General features: G+C 32.6%; 2 protein-coding genes across 2 annotated transcripts in view; one reads left to right on the top strand and one right to left on the bottom strand.

The window, feature by feature from the left end:
- The first annotated feature begins 227 nt into the window (after nucleotides 1-227).
- LOC123663551 lies at nucleotides 228-1,024 on the top strand. Its single transcript, XM_045598226.1, has one exon. It carries the CDS (start codon nucleotides 375-377, stop codon nucleotides 891-893), a length of 519 nt encoding a protein of 172 aa, XP_045454182.1. The 5' UTR covers nucleotides 228-374; the 3' UTR covers nucleotides 894-1,024.
- Nucleotides 1,025-7,083: 6,059 nt separating this feature from the next.
- Nucleotides 7,084-17,962, bottom strand: part of LOC123663584 — a 64,687-nt gene continuing 53,808 nt past the window's right edge. The window contains exons 9-12 of the mRNA XM_045598254.1: nucleotides 10,671-10,846; nucleotides 10,031-10,169; nucleotides 9,346-9,451; nucleotides 7,084-8,458 (exon numbers count right to left, since the gene is read on the bottom strand). Coding sequence (XP_045454210.1) covers nucleotides 8,263-8,458; nucleotides 9,346-9,451; nucleotides 10,031-10,169; nucleotides 10,671-10,846 — 617 coding nt within the window. The 3' untranslated portion in view covers nucleotides 7,084-8,262. The remainder of the gene's footprint in view (nucleotides 8,459-9,345; nucleotides 9,452-10,030; nucleotides 10,170-10,670; nucleotides 10,847-17,962) is intronic.

Raw genomic sequence — 17,962 nt, 5'->3', positions numbered from 1 at the left:
CGTCACCAGAAGTAGAAAGGATTGATGACTGCGCAGTAAAGGAATGGCTCGAACCGAGCATGAGTGGACAGCCTGATAAATACACGAAGGACAACAGCGATTCAGGCATAGATTGTCTGACACAAAATTTAAATAACATTCAAATAGATTGCGATGGAAACGTACCTACCATAACATTCAGCAATTGTTGTGACACTCGCTCGCAGAACGACATACCTACTAATTCCGAGGTCGTTATTCATCTCGCCCCGCCTTCTATTGAAAGCGTTGACGAGGCGCGCCCGCCTATGATGTGACTATAGCTTTGTGTTTGATTAATTTGTTACACAATAAGATCGAGTTTTATTACTGCTTGTTAACGTTAATTCATAAACATGATTGCAATTGAATCAGAACAGTCGTTAACGAAAGAGGAAAGAGTGCCTAAAGTGGAGCCGACGACCTCGCAGAGAACTCTCACGCGCTCGAGCGCCGTGAGCCAGAAATCTGTCGATCTAATCGTACATCCGGAGAGCTCAAACAACCCTCTACATAGGTCGAAATTAGCTCCGACTCGGTCATCATCGGAGTCATCGTCATCCAAGAAAATTCTTAATTTGAGGAAAACTAAGAATTCTTCGATCGAATCAACTATGAGTTTACCGAATCAGAAGTCTTTGGAGAAGAAGCATGGCACTCTTCGACACCAGAAATCCATTGGAGCCCATTCGGACATAACGCTAAGCACGCAGCCTTCGATTTCGGACGACAGGAAGGCTCTGAGGGAGGCCTTGTATCAGGGTATATTTCATAGACACAGAAGGACAATTTTTGCAGTGGGGTCGTTTCTTAGAATGCTTAGAAGCAAAACGTCAAACTACGATTCGATTCGTTCCGACTCAGACGAGATTTAGCAGTCCTAAGTTAGGTCTAGTGTTTGTTGAATAGTTAGTGATACCACAGACTGCGAATGTGCTTTTTAAAGTTATTGTAATATTAATGAAAATGTTATTAGATTTAGTAATTTGTAATAATATTATTGTTTTATATTAAAATGTTCCTAATTAGTTTTGATGAGGTTTTTATTGTTGTGAACCCCGCTTACGTTCTCTTGTTTTCAGCTGTAGTAGTTATATGTGGGTGTAACGAGTACTAAATCATATATGTGTGCCAAAACAATGATTTGTCTCATCAAGCTTAATTGGTCCAGACGCTTGAACATTAACAGTAAGAGATAAGGGTAGCGAAGTAAGTCGCTTTATAAGAGCCATTTGTTTTCTATTACTGGATCGCGTGACAACAAGGTACAAGGACATTTGTTCCTGATTACCTTGACTCTGTTATGAAATACTTTGATTTTTTTTTTCTACTTTTATTTAACCGCTTAAGTTGTATTCGTAAGTTTTAAATACGTAATCATTTTAAACTATTTCTTTTTGTATTTACAATAAAATAAGATCTTTTTTGTTACTTTTGGACAAGAGTGATGTTAATAATAACGAACATAGAGCTTAAAAACTGTACGTAGATATATCAGTATATTATATTGCTAACAACTTATTTTTTATGTACAGGAACACTTTTTACATAATAACTTTTTTTGAATTAATTTTATTTCAAAGCTGATTAAATTTTACAGCTTCATTTTTATTTTTTTATTTGTGTTGCTATATATAAAAATAAATTTCACGTAGATTAAAATTTATTTTGCAATCGTGATTATATTGAATAGTGTTTGTAGGAAGGTGATTGTTGAACACATTTTTGAAACATTTTATGCACTTTTATATATTTGTACATCTGATGTTTTTGTATACCATGCTGTTATTACTAATATTAAATATATATTGACATAAAGCCGAAATTTTATTGCGACTATATTTTTTTGGCGGTGGATATTTAAAATTATATTGTGGACGAATGTTATTTGTATTTATATACAAATAACATTCGTCCACAAAAACTTGCCATATAAAAAAACACGGTAAAAATATTTTTTCGGCTTTATCGTTTTGTAATATATAATGCTGAGTGCTTTTAGATATTATTTGTGATTGATTATATTATAAATATGGGAATAACCCTAATTTTTATATACTTGGCATGACATCAGGCGACGTAATTGCATTATGTATTGATATACACGTTATATGTATATAAATGTATATATAGTACATAAACGAGCTTCGTGTTTTTTATTGTATTAGCTTTTTACCGACCGTAGAGATAGCGAGTAGTGTATTTTATTTGTTATTAAAATTTAGCAAATATAATTTACATATATTCCCATTTGTATACGTAATCAAGTCTATATTGTTAATGTTTTTTATTAATGCGAATCTAGTGTCCATTGCTATGTATATAGAATTACTACTAGCATTTTTTGTTATTGTACATAGTTAAAAGTAATTTGATAGTTATTTGTAAAGCTAACTTTATATTTCAAATTTTATTTTTGATTTTGTTAATGTACCAAAGGTTGTATTACATTAATGATATGCAGAAAAAAAATCTTATTTTTACTGTTACTTAGAGTAAATAATTAACGTAGAATATATTTCAAGAGTTTCAAAATTGTATACAACAACTCACTTTCAAATCACTGTTCTGTTACCAATGGACATTAGAGATTAAGATTGTGTTAAGTAAGGAACCAAAATAAAATAAGTTGTTTAAACGGTAAGCGATTGTTTTTATAGGTTTCATTTTAAACATTCCTATGAATAATAAATTTGTATAAAAAACACTGTCCGAAAAGAATTTAGAAAAAAAGACTGCATAATTAAAAAATAACAGATAAAAAAAGTTGTCGTGTAAAGAGGTTTCAGTTCGACTTACCGGAGTAATTAAACATGGTTTTATTATATGTGGGCTTTTATTTTTTCCCTTTTTAATTACCTGTCATTTCAATTTAGGATGCATAATTTTATATTCAATTTAATAACTCTTAATAATAACTTCGATATTTTTATAATTAAATTATGAAAAGGAAAGATTTAATTTTAAGTGATTTAAAAAATCATTACCAATCAAATATAACGTAGCATAAATTATCACTGAACGAGTGCTATATTATATCGGGAGAAAATACCTATAACAGTCAAAATCACGCACAGAGCTGAATCATGGTATTCCTTGGGCAAATTATTAAAAATAAAATAACGAAAGTCAAAATCGAACTTGTGCTACTAATAAAATGATTTAAGTTCAAATGTAAAATTTTCTTCTTAATGTATTGGATTTTTCCTCAGTAAACGATAATTTAAATTGTGAGTAGCGATTATAAGACTTCTCTAACATCCGGGATCGATGGTTTTACGTGTTTTCCGAGGCGCAGTGTTGAGACCCACGTGCACAGTTTCTCAAGAAAGATTGAAATATTTGTAAAAATACAAATATCCACCCCGAACAGCAATCGAACCAGTAAACCGTTGATGTTTTAGACGACTACACGAACCACTACAGCGTTTATCACACACATCGTAAAATTTTAATTAATTATATTAACATATTAAACATTTTTATATGCGTGTGAATTGAGATTCCCCTTTAGTGGTTATAAACAAGCTAATTAAATTTATTCTCTTAGTTCAGGTCATCTTTGTATGTATATAAATTTTATTATCTTTTATTTTTTTTTCTTTGGGTGTTTTTTTATATTTATTTTTTTATTATTCTTCTTTATAAATACTTCTTGCACTGTTTACCTCGCTAAATATTATGAAACACTTATTCATGACCATGAGTTGACTGGAAGAAATCTCTTTCAGAGATAAGTCCACCTTTGCCACAAACCTTATATTATTTTATGTTTCTATATGTATTTTTGAGCGCAATAAAGTATATATATAATATATTGATATGCCACGAATAAAGCATAATTATTTCATCTTAAGACACAAACTATGAAATATGATATCATTTGTAGTTCAGATACCTATTTGAACAAATCTCGGTACCAAGTTAAGTTTTAATAGTCGATAAAAATATAGTTAAACTTTTAAGACACACAATCCCATAAAGATAGACTCAATTAGAAGCGCGTTCAAGGCCCATCAATTAGCTCCTCATTACTTAAAGTCGCCAGACGTCGAATGTCAAAACAACAACGTTACTTCCATTAGTACAATTAGATAGTTAGCCATATCGGATTTTTACGTGCTATGTTAGGTTTAGTATCTGACTTAATATATTATTATATATTATTCTTCTTCTACCAACATCAAATCGATATAATAAATAAAAATATACTATAAAATATAATTTTTATATGATTTTATTATTAGTTAATAATAACAATGACAAAGTTATTAATTTTTAATATAATGATTTTATTAATGACACAGTTCCCAAAGTAGCAAATGTAGAAATAGGACATATTTTTTTATTATAAAGAGTTCTACTGGTGCAAACAGGTTACTGACTTCTACCTTCGCTGTCAACACGGTGCATCCTCAGGAGATTCTTACTACTTGAAAGCAGATTTAATTGGCTAAGTAATTAATTTGTGTGCCTAGGATTGATATCTCTAGTTGAACTGATTCAGATTTTGAGCAACATTCCTGACGAGCCCTACCTAATGTGAAAAGAATATAATTTATCTTATAAACTCGTTCTTTTAGTACTTAAAACTAAGCTTTTCGGACACCATAACGATATGGTTCTTTGGTTATCACAGAGTATTCTTATAATATAAAACTTGACGAGGATTGCGGAAAACCGCGATGTCTGGTGCGAAGTTAGGGATGCCTATGTCCAGCAGTGGACTGCAATAGGCTGAACTGACTGACTTACTGACTAACATTACACGTTAAACTTTTGTTTTTTTTTTTATTATTAAAACCGATTCAGTAATTTTAAAGTTTATCAACTACAAACATAAACAACATATCATATCTTACTAATATTTGTAGTTATTTAAATTAACATATATAATGTATAAAACGTGTCCGTGATAGACATATAAAGAAGTGTATTATTGTAGACAGAAATGATCAGTCTGTAACAATATATATGATTTATACTTTGGCTAGTTTCCTTCCTTCCATCAAGACATTTAAATAAAAATTTGCGCAAACTTTTTCAACTACTATTAAAACATTTGTTAAGTGTGTGTTCATAATAAATTGAGCAACATGAATAAAACTTTATAATTTTATTGGGTTTGATAGTATAAGCAAGGGCGTAGCTACCGTCGTATCAGCCGTATCAATGATACGGGGCCCCCGGGCTATAGGGGCCCCAAGCGTGTTTAAGTAAAAAAAAATAGTAAAATGTTATCCACGATGTTACTTAACTTCGTGCTTGCCGGGATTTCCATAACTTACTTTATTTTAATTGGATTCCCAATTTCTAGGAGGAAGTGATAACTTATAGTCAATAAATATTTATTTTAATTTAATGCAAGCCTTTTTGTATCTTTTGTGAGAAATCTTTACCGTTCTTTTGGGTCCCCTAACTAAATTTGATACAGGACCTCTCAAAAGCGCGCTACGCCACAAGACACATAATATGGATTATTCGTCGTGACTTCAGCACGTTTAACGTTTACAACAACTTTTTCGATCATTCCTGAGCCGATAGTTACGCAATTTTGAGAACACATTGTGTTCAGAAATAAGGCATTGTAGACAGTGTCATGTTTCCATTACAAAGTTATAATAACTTCACTTTGGTGTGATAGTGTAAGCAGTAAAATTGGATTGTGGAACTAACAGCTACTAGTAATCTCAAATTTTGAAGTCGTTTGGTCTGTGTGGCCAAGAATGAGTCATATTTATATATGACAACGAAGTAGATGATATAGTAATAAGTACAATTTAACTTTTCAAGTATTTTAAAGAAGTATGTGATAAGTGAGAAAATAAGGGGTAACTCATTCGGAAACTTTTTGAAATTTATAGGTTAAAAAAATTTCACCGGTACACAATGATTTTATTATATGCGACTTTTAACAAAACCTTGGAATAACAAGGCTACAAACTTGGGTTTTCTTGGAATTCTTAGGTGTGATATCGACTACTCGAGGAGCTATCTTTACTAGCTACTTTTCTACAATTTTAACTTCGACATTTGAACAAAACCTTGGAATAACAAGGTTACAAACTTGGGTTTTCTTGGAATTCTTAGGTGTGATATCGACTACTCGAGGAGCTATCTTTACTAGCTACTTTTCTACAATTTTAACTTCGACATTTGAAAGTAAACTGTTTTGTAATAGACAATTATTTTAGCACAGCAGTAGCAGTTATTTGGTTTGAAAGGAATTATTTATTGAATTAGTTTCAATCTTCAGTAGAAGCATCCGAAAATTTATATAATAAATGTTTAAATTTTGGGTTGCCAGCTTTGAAAAATAATTCTTGTTTCTAGTAAACGTAATTAAGAAAAACGTTTAGAAATGTATTTTATTAACAAAAGAATTAGGATTGATAGTTGTCTGTGAAATATATATAATTGTTCATACAAGTGTACCTACTTATCTATATTTTATTTTTGATTATATTGTCATATCTCGTCTCGGCCGGGCACTGTTCGAACATGGATGCAGGGGTGAATATAATGTGACAGTTCCCGGTGTGGAGTGTGGAGGTGTGCGTGTGGAGGTGTGCGTGGCAAGGAGTCAAAATCAGAAACGGAGTAAGTATTATTGTTTGTTGTCAAAAACAAAAAAAAACTTCGATAAATTTTAAATGAGAACACCATTATCAATATTAGTAATAGGTATTCGAAAAAATAAAAAAAAGTCAATTAAATTCGCACTATTTTGGAAAAGCTATTCGCAAGCTCTCGCTTAATTTTAATGGAACCTCACGATAATCAACAGCTTTCGAATAAAAAAGAATAAGCAAAAAAAAAACACGAAAAAAACAACAATAAAAAACCTACTTCAGTTGAAATCCCCCTTTTACTGAAGTAAGTTATAACTCTACAAGCAGGAGAAACCTTATTTTTTCAACTACTTAATTATTGACATCGACACAGGTTACGCTATTACTATTTTATATTGATATAATTATACAATTTGATTGTAAGGGTACCTATTTTCCAAAAAATAGTAAATTTTAGGGTTCAGTATGAAAATGGATAATAAAACAATAGAAATTGAATAAGTAATTTTATTTTCATGTCATTCTCCACTATCTTCCAAGCATTATTTGCGTTAAAATATTATTATCGAATAATATACAATAACTATACATATATAGTTAATAACTATCAGCCGAAATACAAAACTTTGGTTCCTAGCTTACATTGCGTTTACATTGGTGTTTTTTTATACAAATTATAAAATAAAAACGCATTACCAAATAATCGTCCATAGATTAAATACAGGACTAGATGGTTGCAAGCAACTTTTAAATAAAAGAAAAAAAAAAACCTAGAACAATTATATTATCACATAAAATCATCTATGATGAATATTTACAAGATCTTGCTTAAGGCACAAGATTTTGGCTTTAAGCCTCATCATTTCAATAGAATTTTTACTTATTAATACACAAAATTGAAACGTCAAATTTGACGTTAATTATTTTTCATAATTATAAAAAAATTAAATATCCAAAAGCCAATTATAAAAAAATTATACAAAATAAACAGTCAGTGTATTAAACGCCAGTGATGATTACAGATAAATGAATTATTAACATTTTTGCACTAAAAGTATAATTTTTTGTGGTAGAAATTCTATTAAAATGCAATGTACTTATGTAGGACTGGATTATATACATTTGGCCCCAAAATAACGATGATACATAAACAAGGATACTCTATCACACGGAAATTAACAACTAAGCGTAAATATATTTATTCATCTATAAATTTTATTAAATATATTGCCGCTAGAGCCTCGTACAGTCTTTCCATAAACAATATTGCTTTAAGATCACAACACTCACGAAATATTACCTGGACGAAATTTATTATCTATATTCGTTTTGAAAGATTTATTTAATCTGCGCTATTATTTTTTTTTTATTTCTAAATATATTCGTTTTAATAGATTAAATATTCTCTCTTTGTAACCAGTAACTTTTAAGTTTACAATCATCATAAAATTCAGTTCTACATATTTTTTTTTTTGTTTTAATTTGTGACCATTATCTAAGTGTTACAAAAAAAAAATTACAACATTCATAAGACCTCCTTTCATAACTCGCCACATATTACACAGATAATAGAAGACACTACACGACGATTCAAATCACCCTACCAACTAGGTACTACAAGTTGAATCAGAATTAGTCTAGAGAGTGGGGGGGTAGTCTAATAGGTGGGGAGTCACGCCTTCCTCTTGCGGTCGTCGGCGAATATTTCATGGAAATCATTTAGGAGGATCTCTACGACGTAATTTTGTTGGATGCAGTCGATGGCGATATTGTGGGCTTGTTCCGCTGGAGCCCAGAGCAATGTGGGTCCGAATACGATGGCCAAGTTAGCTGTGTGCATCCGGTTTCGTTCGCTACGCTCCGTCACCCTGAGGGAACAAAATCTTACGTTACACGAGTGCACAGATACAATCTACGTAATACAAGTAAGAAATATTAAATGTCACATCATTCATCATTCCTAGTTGAATATAAATAAAAATCCCAAAGGTATCTAAACCATATCGACAAAAAAAAAAAAACCTACCAATATGTTTAAATATTTTCATGTATTTTGTTTAAATAAATGAATGTATAAGGCTAATAGGCTATAAAAGATTCTCTTCCTCTCTTCATTGACATTTCTTTAATTCATTACACTTGCACACACATATATATATACATATGTGTGTGTGTGTGTGCGTGTAATCTATTTCTGAGCAGTTTACTCTCTGATTACGAGTCGTCCGTTAATTACGTGAAGCTCGAAATAATATGATATTATGAAAATTTCAATATACTTAAGACAAAAAAAAATAACTCGCTTTCGATATGATTTTCGGGTTTGGAGGGGGGAAAATTGTTAAAAACATCAGGCGATTTATAGACGACCTCATAGCGCTGGATAACTCAAAGCAACAATTTGTCAAAATTACTCTCAAATGGCGCGGTTTGAAACCGCAACCGGTAACCGCATTAGCCAATTTCTACTTCTAAGTCGACAAACACACGAACGGCTCACCTGATCGTAAGCGATTACCGCAGCTCGTAGACACCAGCAACACCAGAAGCATCGCAAGCGCGTTGTCGACCCAATCCCCAATCCCCAGGACCTCTGGTCACCTTACTCACCAACAGGAACACAATACTGCTCGAAAGCGTATTATCTAGCTGTGTTCTTCTGTAAGGTCGAGGTACTTCCCCAGTCCGAGTGCTCCAGATTTTGAGCAGGAAACCCGCTGTGCCCTACCTCAATTAAAATGATAGTTAAGCTCACTTCAAGAGATGCTCCAGTAGGAACTTGAGCGTGTCCCTGTTGCACTGCGGGAGCGACGACACGATATCCCTGAACTCCTTTATTTTGGCTTCTCTTGGTTTAATCGCTGTATATATTAAAACATCAAATAAATTAATATGTTATTAAATGCTCTCTTCCCGTGGCTGTCGTAAGTGGCGACTAAGGGATAACACAGTTCCACTACCACCTTGGAACTTAAAAAGCCGACCGATGGCGGGATAACCATCCAACTGCTGGCTTTGAAATACACAGGTCGAAGACGGGCAGCAGCGTCTTCGGTGCGACGAAGCCAGCCCTGCGGTCACCAACCCGCCTGCCCAGCGTGGTGACTATGGGCAAAACACATGAGTTCACGCCATTTTTGGCGCGAACTTGTGGAGACCTATAGCAGTGGACTGCGATAGGCTGAAGTGATGATGAGGGATGATGGTGATGATGGTGATGATAATTAAAATATTTTTTTAAAGAATAAGGTCTTATCACAAAAAAGGGACGCTGTCTTAACGCAACAAATATTTAAAAAAAGTCTTGTAAGATAGTTAACCTTAGAACTTTCAAACAAACAGAACCAAATTAACTACTTTCTAGTTTTATTTAATTATCACAATAAAGATTCGTCGATATTTCAAGCAGTTACTTCAAGAAGGTTCTAGAAGGCACTCACAGCAGGCGGCCAGTATCCGGTCGAACAGCGAGCAGGGTATGAGCGGCTCCTTCAGTTCCCTGAAGAACAGCTTGAGCGACCCCGTCAGCACGTGGATGTCCATGTTGTTGGCGATCACCGACGTGTTGTTCTGGTCGATCTGGAAACATTGGGGTCGTGTTTAAATTGTGATATAGATTAATTTAGTTTGTTTGTATTAACATAGACAATCTGAACATCAAAAGCTTTGCAAGAGTGAACCTTTTTAAATATTATATATAAAATCGACCGTTCCAGCGGGGATCATCAGGGATCTATGGAACGATGTCATCACATGACAGCAGCTCAATTGGCTAGAACACCGACACGGTCAATCGAAGATGCAGGTTCGATTATTAAAAATGTTTAGATTTTTTCCTATATTCATTCCCTAATGTACGGGTAACACAATAATAAATAATACATTGTAAGACTGTTGCCGACCTTACCCCCCAGTCCTCTCCAGGAACTGTGGTCAGTCACTTCTTCTTAGACAACATACCCTTAATATTGTTCAAACTTATAATTTAAATCAATTTTGGTCGAATTTCGACCACTGGACCTATAAAAGCAATTTAAGTTTTTTTCCTGATACAAAGTGTCAATGAGCCAAATGTCTCACCTCGAGGCGTATCTTCTGAACCTGGCTGAGGTTCCCGCTCGCCCGGTACAGTCCATCAGTGCACATGTTGTCTTCACTACTCTCGATCTCCTTCACGCAGGCCCGGACGAATTCGGGTACTCGCGGACTGGTCGCCGGGCAGACCTCCTCGAGCTTACGACCGAAAACGGGCTCATCTGGGTATTCAATTAGAAAAAAATATTAATCAAAATTTTTTTTGGGTTGTCTGAAACAACAGCCTGGGTTGGCTGATTGGCCATATTTTTTCATCGATATGTGTTATATTATACCGCATAACTTTTTATTGAGTTTACCGATTTTGATGATTCTTGTTTTAATCGAAAGCTGACGCTTGTCTTGTAGTTGCCATTTAAATTTGATTGATATCTGATGACTACTTTTCGAGTAATCATTGATAACGTGTATTTACTTGCATATTTTTTCGTCTACTTACGTTGTATTACTTGTCGATGTAACTGAAGTCGGATTTTTATTACCTAAAGATGATGATGATGATATTCGTGACTTCAACCTATGTAACTCAAGTTATTTTGCAAGTTTTGGGATAGAAATAGCCATGTGTTCGAATGTTTCAACTGCTTGAATTTATGTTTCATCGCAATTAGTTCCGTTAGTAGTTAACTGTGTACCTATACCAAACCGCCCTTAATTTACAAATCGATGACATAGATATTAACACGGATTAAAATAGTTGTATACAAATAATATAGATACATAATTATGTATAGCAATTTTATTGAGTAAAATTAAATACAAAAAATATTGATTATATAAACGACGCTTCTAATAAAAACTTGTCAAATAGTAATAAAGCCTATTATCTCATTTAAATGAATTGAAGGGAATTTATTTAAAGTATCATTCATATAATGCAGTTATTTTATTATTAATCAATTATCAAGCAGATTTTTTTATCTATAATTTAGGTACTATTATTTATTATTATAAGTTTAATATTTAAAACGTAACCCCAATCGAATATGCGAGTAACGCAAATACAAAACTATATTCATTATTGACATACACACACGTCTTTATAAATAGGAGATATTCGTTAAATGTACAACACAATTCAAAATATAATTGCTGTAAAAATTATTCGAATTTTTAATGTACGGTATACTATATTAAAATTTTGAGCGTTTTTTACGTCTTGGTAAAAAGTTTACCATTAATGTTTTAGGCATAATGGTATTCAGTTTCAGTATAAACTACGTTTTGTTTTTTGCTATTAATCTATATAAATAAAGAAGAATGTTGCTAAGCGCATAACTCGAGAATGACTCGACCACTTCAGCTAATTTATTTTTTTGTATGTTGCTTAAGGCCCACGAAAGGTTTTTAATTCCTAAAAAAAAATATTAATAAAAATATTTTGACTATTAACTTTTGACAGAACGAAGCCTGTCCGGGCAGCTAGTTTATATATAAATATACACGTGTTATTATTTAAAAAATTCACTCATTATTGTATAAATCCCACATTACTTATTTAATTAATATCCATATCTTATGACTATTAACTTAATTAATTATCTATGGTAAAACTAACTAATTTTACAAGTTAACAACCAACCATCCACCATAATTCCACCATACTACTACTACGGGATATCAGGGTTCTAGTAACCAGGTACTACGTGAAATAAAACACCAACTAAATGAATTAAACTAAATCTATTTACAAAATTAAATTAAAATTATAAAATAAAGCTTACATTTTACATCTATATACAATACTTACCACGAGGTTAATTTTTTTTTTTGGTAATTCCACTCCGAATAAAAACTCCAAATTAAATTATAAAAAAAATGTTAGCAATATCTGGAAATTAATAAAATACATAATAATCATTAAATTTTGAAAAAAAAAAATCACTCTGTTCGAACCATGCCTTTTGTTAATAAATGTCAAACTTACTTCCAATCCGCAAACATTGAATCCAACCCTTGGATCCAACGATTGGATTCTCACGACCACCAATAATATTAAAAATTACATAAGTACATTAAAAACACCACCATTATCTAAAAAAGCGACCAAATACAAACAGCAACTACTTCTAAAACCGTTTTACTCGTAGCGGTGCCTCTAAAACAAGCGCACACCAATTAAAATGATAGCCGAACCTTTATAAATTCCTTTCTTGACAAGCACTTCCATAGCTGGCCGCTTCGCGAAGAATTTCTTTAGTTTTTTCTTCACTCGCGACTTCTGAATTGACACTTCGGTGGAATCACTTAAGTCTTCGTTGCTACTGCCTCCTGCTGAAAGAGGCGTCACAATACAATTACAGAAGAAGGAAATAGTTAACACTATAGATAAAAGCCATAAGATTAAAGCTAAGAAGTGTAAAATAGTTAAAAGAATCCCAAAATACCAAATCACCAAAATTAAGAAGGTCGAAAATTTAAAGTTACGAGAGGTCGAGAAAGGTTATTGACTATAGGATTTCGAAGGAAATAAAACAACATTTAATATCTTTAACATTTAATAAAGACCACAGAAGACTCCCACAGGGTACATAAACATTTTGCTAAACACCATAAGAACATAAACATTCTAAAAACCGACTCAGACGTACACGGTGTGGTATTAGCAGAAGTATTTACCTTATAAAATCCTCGATAAATCTTCTAGAAAATAAATTACCACCGACACGACATAACGATATCACGCCATAAATACACAATAACATTAAATCCATATTTTTTTTTATCCTAATGTGTGACAGAGACGTGTCTCTGTTAGATCTACATCTTTCTACTTTTAATTCACTAAATATTTTTGGTAAATGGTTGTTAGTTAATATGTGGTGAGATTGGTTGTTGAAATGAATGTCGTTTTATTAAAACTCAGATATAGATACGACGTAAGATTGACATACAAAGATATCAGCAGATAACTAGCCTAATAAAACGAAAAGGATGAAGATTATTGTAGATTAACTCGCTGCATGTAACACGACTCGTTCCTATAAATCATGTAAGCCCTTTGCTTACATTCAGGAAACCTTTCGTTTTTCACACCGTTGAAATTCGCACTTTAACGGTCCGTTAGTAAAACTAATCGTTTATCGAATACAGGAACCGTGATTTGTATGTTATTTTGCTTACTAGGGATACAATTTTGACACAAAGTGCATACGAATAATTTTAAAACACTATTTCCAGTTAGCAAAACTAGTATTTACAATAATTTATAGGGACTAGCCAATAAGGATACCTAACAGAAGTAAAGGTTTCATGCATTTTGAGCTTGAAATCCAGATCGAAATCAGAAATGATCACTAATTTTGAGTGAGAACAGAAATGATCAGTAAAATTAATATGGACTTTAGTGATTTGTCAACTTTATCCGATAATTCTTTACTTTTTTCTTAGTGCTAGATAAAAATATTTTTAAATAACATAGCTTGGCATATTAAAAACTAAAATATAGTTTATCTTTAATAGAATATTGGCAGAGCTGCTAAAGTGACCTTTTACTTAGTATACATCACTTAAGCCTGTTCTCTATATTTGACTATTCTTTTTTTATTGGAGTTAACAACATGTTTTTATACGAACTTTTAACTTGTGTTCGAAATTGAACGGTTCGTAAGCAAAACGAAAGGTTTTTTGAATATAGAAATCCGATACCTCAAGTGACCTATTCGGACTTTATCATAAAGTATTATTATTCATATGTTTCAAACACGTGTTAGAAGTAACCAACATGGCGGTTATTACGTCACATTAATATCGGTGGTTAGCCGTATCTTATCTGTAAAGATATACAATATTACTCACAATAAAATAACAACACTGAACAAATGTCTAGATTGTAGACATAATAAAAATAAATTAGAAATGTTTTCGTTTCGGACTTGGGTTAGTATTGTGGATGTTAGGCCTTCTATTCAACCAAGTATTGATTGTCACGTTAAAACTAAAAGTAATTATGGTAAAAGTGTATGTAATATGTGTAATCATTTCATGCAAGATCGTTATAGTAAATATTATTAAAAAAATTATTGACGGGTCCAAAGATGAATTGGATATAAGTGCTGCTTTTTACGACGTTCAGAGTAAAAATCAGACTTGCTTCAAAATTATGTCGAATACTTAAAAAATACATGCAGGACTGATTGCCATAGCAAAGGCTTTATCTTATGCTGCTGATATTCCCTATCTAGATGTCATTATGATCTGGCGCGAACTTGGAGAGGGCTACGTCCAGCAGTGGACTGCAATAGGTTGAAGTGAGATGTCATTATGTCAGATTCGAAAAGCACGTTGCAACGTGTGGCTAGATGCTCCTCGGCCATTCGAGAATTTCAGATAGGTGGTGAACGATTGCACAAAATAGAAAAATAGTACTGCAATGGATACCCTCATATGTCGGCATTTTAAGAAATGACAAAGTAAATAGCTTAGCTCGTATTGTGATAACAAAAGAATTGAAAATACAATGTTTACCATACTTTTCGGAAGTGCTGGTCTCGTTGAGGAAAACTTAATTTGAACGATTTTATTTTTGTGTTACCCACACATTAGGAAATTCTAAATGTTAAGGAAAACTTGTTGGAACGAGTCTTAAGTAAAAGAATATGATACAAAAGCATCCAGCCTGCTTTGTCACGAGGTCCCTCGTTTGCCGGCAGTGGGTTGTTAGACGAGACATAATTATAGCACATAGACTTCGATCCGAACACATTCTATAAGATAGAATTGGTTTCCTGATGACGAGGGTTGACTCGGCATTGTGCATAGAATGCAACCGAATACTCATCATGTTTTGGATAAATGTGTGCGAATCGAAACTGAAAGAGCTTTCTTTTTTATAAAACGACCGGAGTATAATTTGAATAATGGAGCGGTGTTCAACAGTATCCTGACCTCACTGACTTCTGATGAGGCCAGAAATATTTATAAATTAATTGATTGCATCTGGATAGACGTATATAGATAGCTCGGACCGTTGGAGGTAAAGTGGTTACTGTGAGACAAAAGCGTTTCTTTTTTCTTTAATTAAAAAAAAAACATTTGGTCAATAAATTAGCACTAAAAAAATCATATCATTAGGTTTTATATAACAAAATTAAATTAAATCAAAATTATACTCTAGCAAATTTATTCGCTTAAGCCGCAGTGGGGCAGAGAGGCTGATTATGGTCTAACTCTTCTTCTAAGTGGATAAAATGTCGCCCAGTAGTGGGAAGTTTATAGGCTGATTTAGTTCAGTTTGTAACCTATAGTTAACTTCTTTCTCATTGTACAAATTATTATATTATATGCAATGCATTCAGCGTGTATCATCCCACTGCTGGACATAGGTATCTTTCTTCACGTAGGAAAAGGATTGGAGCTTAATCCACCAGGCTGCTCCACTGCGGTTTGGCGGATATGTTCCCTACTGTGAGTAACAATCGTTATCAGGTATTTATGATAACAACCGGGACCGACAGCTTAACGTGCTCTCCGAGACACAATGGAATATTTGTACAAATACAAATATCCAACCCGAGCGGGATTCGAACCCGCAAACAGTCGGTGTTTTAAGTGACTAATCGCACCACTACACCAGAGCGAGTGTATATAAAATAAAGAAATGACACATACGTGTGATAAAAGTAAAGTGTTGAGATCCGAATAATGTCCTAAGCTTTTCCCTTGGACTCTTTTTGAGCTTCGGCATAATAAATGTATTGTTCTATTTTCGTAATACACAAATTCACATTTTATTGAGTTTTTCATGTTGGCATCCAAAACACGAACTTTTTACATTTTTTTTTTAAATAATTTAACGTTTTTATTTTTACTCTGTAGTAACTCGTACTTAAAAATTCGAATGTCACGTTTTTGTAACAAATATCACAAAAGAGTTTTTAACCACTATTTTCAAACAGCACATAACATTATTGAATAAATCATAATTTTGCTTTTAATCAATCCACTGTCCTTATCGAACTTATGTCGAATTATTTATAAAAAAAAGTTTTATAAAAAGGAGTTTAATCGAGTTATTGTAATGAGTCCGCGTTAAACCACGAAGTATATGACACTAAAATATAATCGTAGATAACATTGATATATATCAGATAATTACGAAATTGAAAGTACCTTGGCGATTGATTAGAAATAAGTAAATTTGAAGTACAATGAATTGATAGAAACTTTTAATTAATATGACGAAATCGAACATTTTTTCACAAGGCTGTGTATAATGTAGTCATCTGCTTATGCTTTTTTTATGCGGCTAGATCGGTAAACAAGCGGGTCCACCTGATGGTAAGCGGTTACCGTAGCATATCACCCTGCAAACGCAAGCGCGTTGTCGACCTAACATTTCTTTACGTAATAACTTACCCAATTTACTTGACTATTTTTTCGTCTACCTACGTTGTATTTACGTTGTATGAATGTTTAGTAAATATTATAAATAAATAAAAATGAATGTTGCTAAGCGCATAACTCGAGAATGGCTCGACCAATTTGGCTAATTTATTTTTTTGGCCCACAGAAGGTAAAAAGAAAAAAAATTAAAAATTAAAAATGTATATTTTTTTACTATCTGTCCGGGCAGCTAGTAAATAATAAAATTCTTATTTAATTTTTGTACCTACATATTGTTATTTACGACTGTTATGTATTGTTGTAAAGACTTCAAAAAAGAAGAAGGTTCTGGCGTTACAATTTTTGTCTGGTTGAACCGATTTTAATTAGTATTTTTTATTCGATAGCTGGCGCTCGTCATGTATGTGTGTATGTGTACTTTTCGAGTTATCGTTTGCATATGTAATTCATCATTTCTCATTTTATTACTTGTCGATAGAAATTAGAATCATTTTTTTTTTAAGTCTGAAAACAAACACAATTATATAAATACTAAAGAAAACATAAGCGCAAAAATGACGTCAAAATGTTTGCAATACACACCAAAGTCTGAATCATTACTAATTTGTGACGCTAGCACATAATCAACAAGTATATTAATTAATAATAATTATAATATATTCTACCAAGATTGATACGAAGGTTTAGAGGTGCTAAGATTGTTATACTTTCACGCAATAAGTGATGAACTGAATGCGATAAAACTTGGTACGCTCAGAATAACACATAGGCTCCTATCCCAACAATCGCACAGGATTTGAAGTAATGCGGTTAAAACCACGATGCGAAGTATTATAAATGGTAAGGTTGGATGGACAATTGTTATGCTTATACGTATAAACTATAGCCGGATATTCAGGATAGCACATTGGCTACTTTATATCTCTTTAATA

This window comes from Melitaea cinxia, chromosome 20 (assembly GCF_905220565.1).
Source record: "Melitaea cinxia chromosome 20, ilMelCinx1.1, whole genome shotgun sequence".
NCBI lineage: Eukaryota > Metazoa > Arthropoda > Insecta > Lepidoptera > Nymphalidae > Melitaea > Melitaea cinxia.
The sequence above is the reverse complement of the archived record's forward strand: the minus strand, read 5'-3'. Positions and strand labels throughout refer to the sequence as shown.